Source organism: Penaeus japonicus, unplaced genomic scaffold, assembly GCF_977035675.1.
Source record: "Penaeus japonicus unplaced genomic scaffold, GWHDUDI00000001_assembly GWHDUDI00000040, whole genome shotgun sequence".
Lineage (NCBI taxonomy): Eukaryota > Metazoa > Arthropoda > Malacostraca > Decapoda > Penaeidae > Penaeus > Penaeus japonicus.
Genome location: NW_028234442.1, coordinates 3,775,239 through 3,777,738, shown reverse-complemented (window position 1 = coordinate 3,777,738; position 2,500 = coordinate 3,775,239). Strand labels below are relative to the sequence as shown.

General features: G+C 50.0%; 1 protein-coding gene across 3 annotated transcripts in view; it reads left to right on the top strand.

Annotated features, from left to right (window-relative positions):
- Positions 1–2,500, top strand: part of LOC122258698 (uncharacterized) — a 24,866-nt gene that overhangs the window by 13,335 nt on the left and 9,031 nt on the right. For all 3 annotated transcript variants that reach the window (XM_043024808.2, XM_043024806.2, XM_043024807.2), the window contains exons 2-4: positions 1–804; positions 1,054–1,268; positions 1,416–2,091. The exon at positions 1–804 is cut by the window's left edge and continues 163 nt beyond it. In XM_043024808.2, the coding sequence (XP_042880742.2) occupies positions 1–804; positions 1,054–1,268; positions 1,416–2,091 (1,695 nt within the window). The remainder of the gene's footprint in view (positions 805–1,053; positions 1,269–1,415; positions 2,092–2,500) is intronic.

The following is a 2,500-nucleotide window of genomic DNA, read 5'->3' as shown; positions in this document are numbered from 1 at the left end:
GCTCGCCCTTTTTCTCAAGCAGCTTCACCACTACGCCCATTTCGCCCACAAGCACAGCAGCAAGCACAGGCACGCCCGCGAAGACGCCCGCGAGGAGAAGGACGCCCACGACAGCCAGCAGACGCCAAAGGAAGCCTCTGGGTCGCCTGACGCCCGCGGAGACAGTCCAGATGCCTCCAAGCACGGGCGGCGCTGCAACAGGCACAGACACAAGCACGCCCACGCTGCTGTCTTCGCCGACGGGAATTCTCACGCCCATAGACCTTGCAGACACTCACACGCTCGCCCTCAAGCCGCCCACGCTGAGAAACCTTACTGCGCCCACCACAGGTGCCCGGTCGTCCCCACGCACGCCCGCCCCGACAAGGAAAACTCTCCCGACCTCTACAAGCAATGTCAGACACACGCCCACACATGTATGGCTCGCGCCCACTGCGCTCCCACGCACGCCCATCCGCCCTGCTGCCGATGCACAGCTAAAGACCGCCCACGAAGAGCCTCAGCCCCCGCCGCCCACCGCCCGCAGAACGATCCGAAAGAAAGCCAACACGCTTCGGAAAACGCCCACAGATGCTCCATATCTTCCCGGAAAGCCGCCCAAAATACACCTTCGCGCCCGCACGCCCACACGCACGCCCATGCCAAACCCACGCCCACGTCGTCATCGCCATCGTCTTGCTCGCACGCCGCCCACTTCTGCCGCTTCGTCACCGTCTGCGCCCACCGCCCGCAAGCGGCACCCGCCCATGCTGAGTCCGCCCATAGAGCCCACGGGACGGAGGAAGGACACGCCTGCAGGAATGGGTGAGTTTGCGGTGCTCCTCGATAGGAGTTTCGTCCTTATGCTGCCTTGAAGTTTGTTCGGTTAGGTTAGGTCACTATCTTTATTTTTTCTCTGTTCTCTATTTTTCTCTTTCTTTCTCTCTCTTTCATCTCGTTTTATTTCTCTGAATCTTTTCACCTCTCTCCCTCTCCCCCCTTCCCTTTCTCCCTCCCTTCATGCCCTCTATATTACCTTTACGAATTCCTCTATCTCTCTCTCCCATCTTTCAGGACCGCGTCGCAGGCAACCCACAGATAATAATCCCAAGGAAATTCCAGCCTCACCAACGCCTTCATTATCATCCCTCTCATCATCAGCGTCATCATCGTTAACGTCATCCCTGACCTTGATTGACCCGAAACCGTCATCACTATCATCACACTCATCACACAGGTCGCCTTCCTCGGGTGAAGAAGTGAGCTGGGAATCGCCTTCATCACCTGTGGTATGTGATTACGCTAATATTTCAAAATCATGTTATATTTCGAAATTTCCCCTTTAGATTGGTCAGATTTTATCTTTTTTGATGTTTAAATGTACTTTGAGATAAGTCAGTGTTCGATGGATATTCTAATGGCTATTCTATTTACAGAAAACGAAGGGAGGCGGAGGGCAAACTAAACTAAGTTGGCGTGTGGTCCAACGTGACGGAGGGAATTCTACCATTCATGGCAATTTTACGCGTAAAAGTAAAATTCATAGACATGGTAGTAGAAATGACAGTAGCAGTAAGGCCAAAACTAGTGAAATTACGCTTATGAGCATTAATTATAAGCTTAATCTTAGTGAAAATAAGACATTATTAGACAGTAATCCAGTGAAAAGGCTTTACATTGGCAATAAAACGTTTGCAAGAACTTTTGAAGGCTTCGATGCCAGTGATATTAACAATAACCCTGAGAAAAGAAACATTGAGAAACGAAACGCAAACGAGAGAAAAGATCATGAAAAAGACGAGACGAAAAGCCAGGACAATCCCACAGGAAAAAATGGCTGGGATGAAAATAAACAAAACCGAACAGGAGAAGAAGAAGACATACACAACCTAGCCAACGCCACGACTTCCTTCAACGACACGAGGGTAAACGGCGAGGAAAAACGCAATAACACTAATGTTGACAACGCAGATGAGGGAATAAACACCGAGAAGAAGCACAAGAAGAGGAGGAGGAGACGAAGAGGGAGAGGAAGAGGGCGGAGGAGAGGACCCAGAAGGAGGAACGACCTGTCGCTCTGGATTGACAGACGTCAAGTTAAGATGTTCAGCGGTAAGGGAGACGAGGTGTGTGTGTGTGTGTGTGTGTGTGTGTGTGTGTGTGTGTGTGTGTGTGTGTGTGTGTGTGTGTGTGTGTGTGTGTGTGTGCATGAGAGAGAGAGGAATAAGAAATAAAATCAGGGAAAAGAGAGGTAATGGTGGAGGAATAGTAAGGGAGAAGAAAGAATGGTGGGAAGGAAAGGAGAGGACGTGGAGGAGAAAGGAGTGAATGGCAGAGAGGAAGATGTAGAGCGAGGTAGATACGAAGAAAAGAAATAAAACAAGAGACAGATAGACAGACAGAGAGTAAAAAGGATCTGCAGAGAATATCAGAACACCTTGACATGTGTTTTTGCCGCACACAAGCTAAGATTATGTGGTTTCGCTTGGATTAGACAACACTGAAAAACTTTGACCTTCGC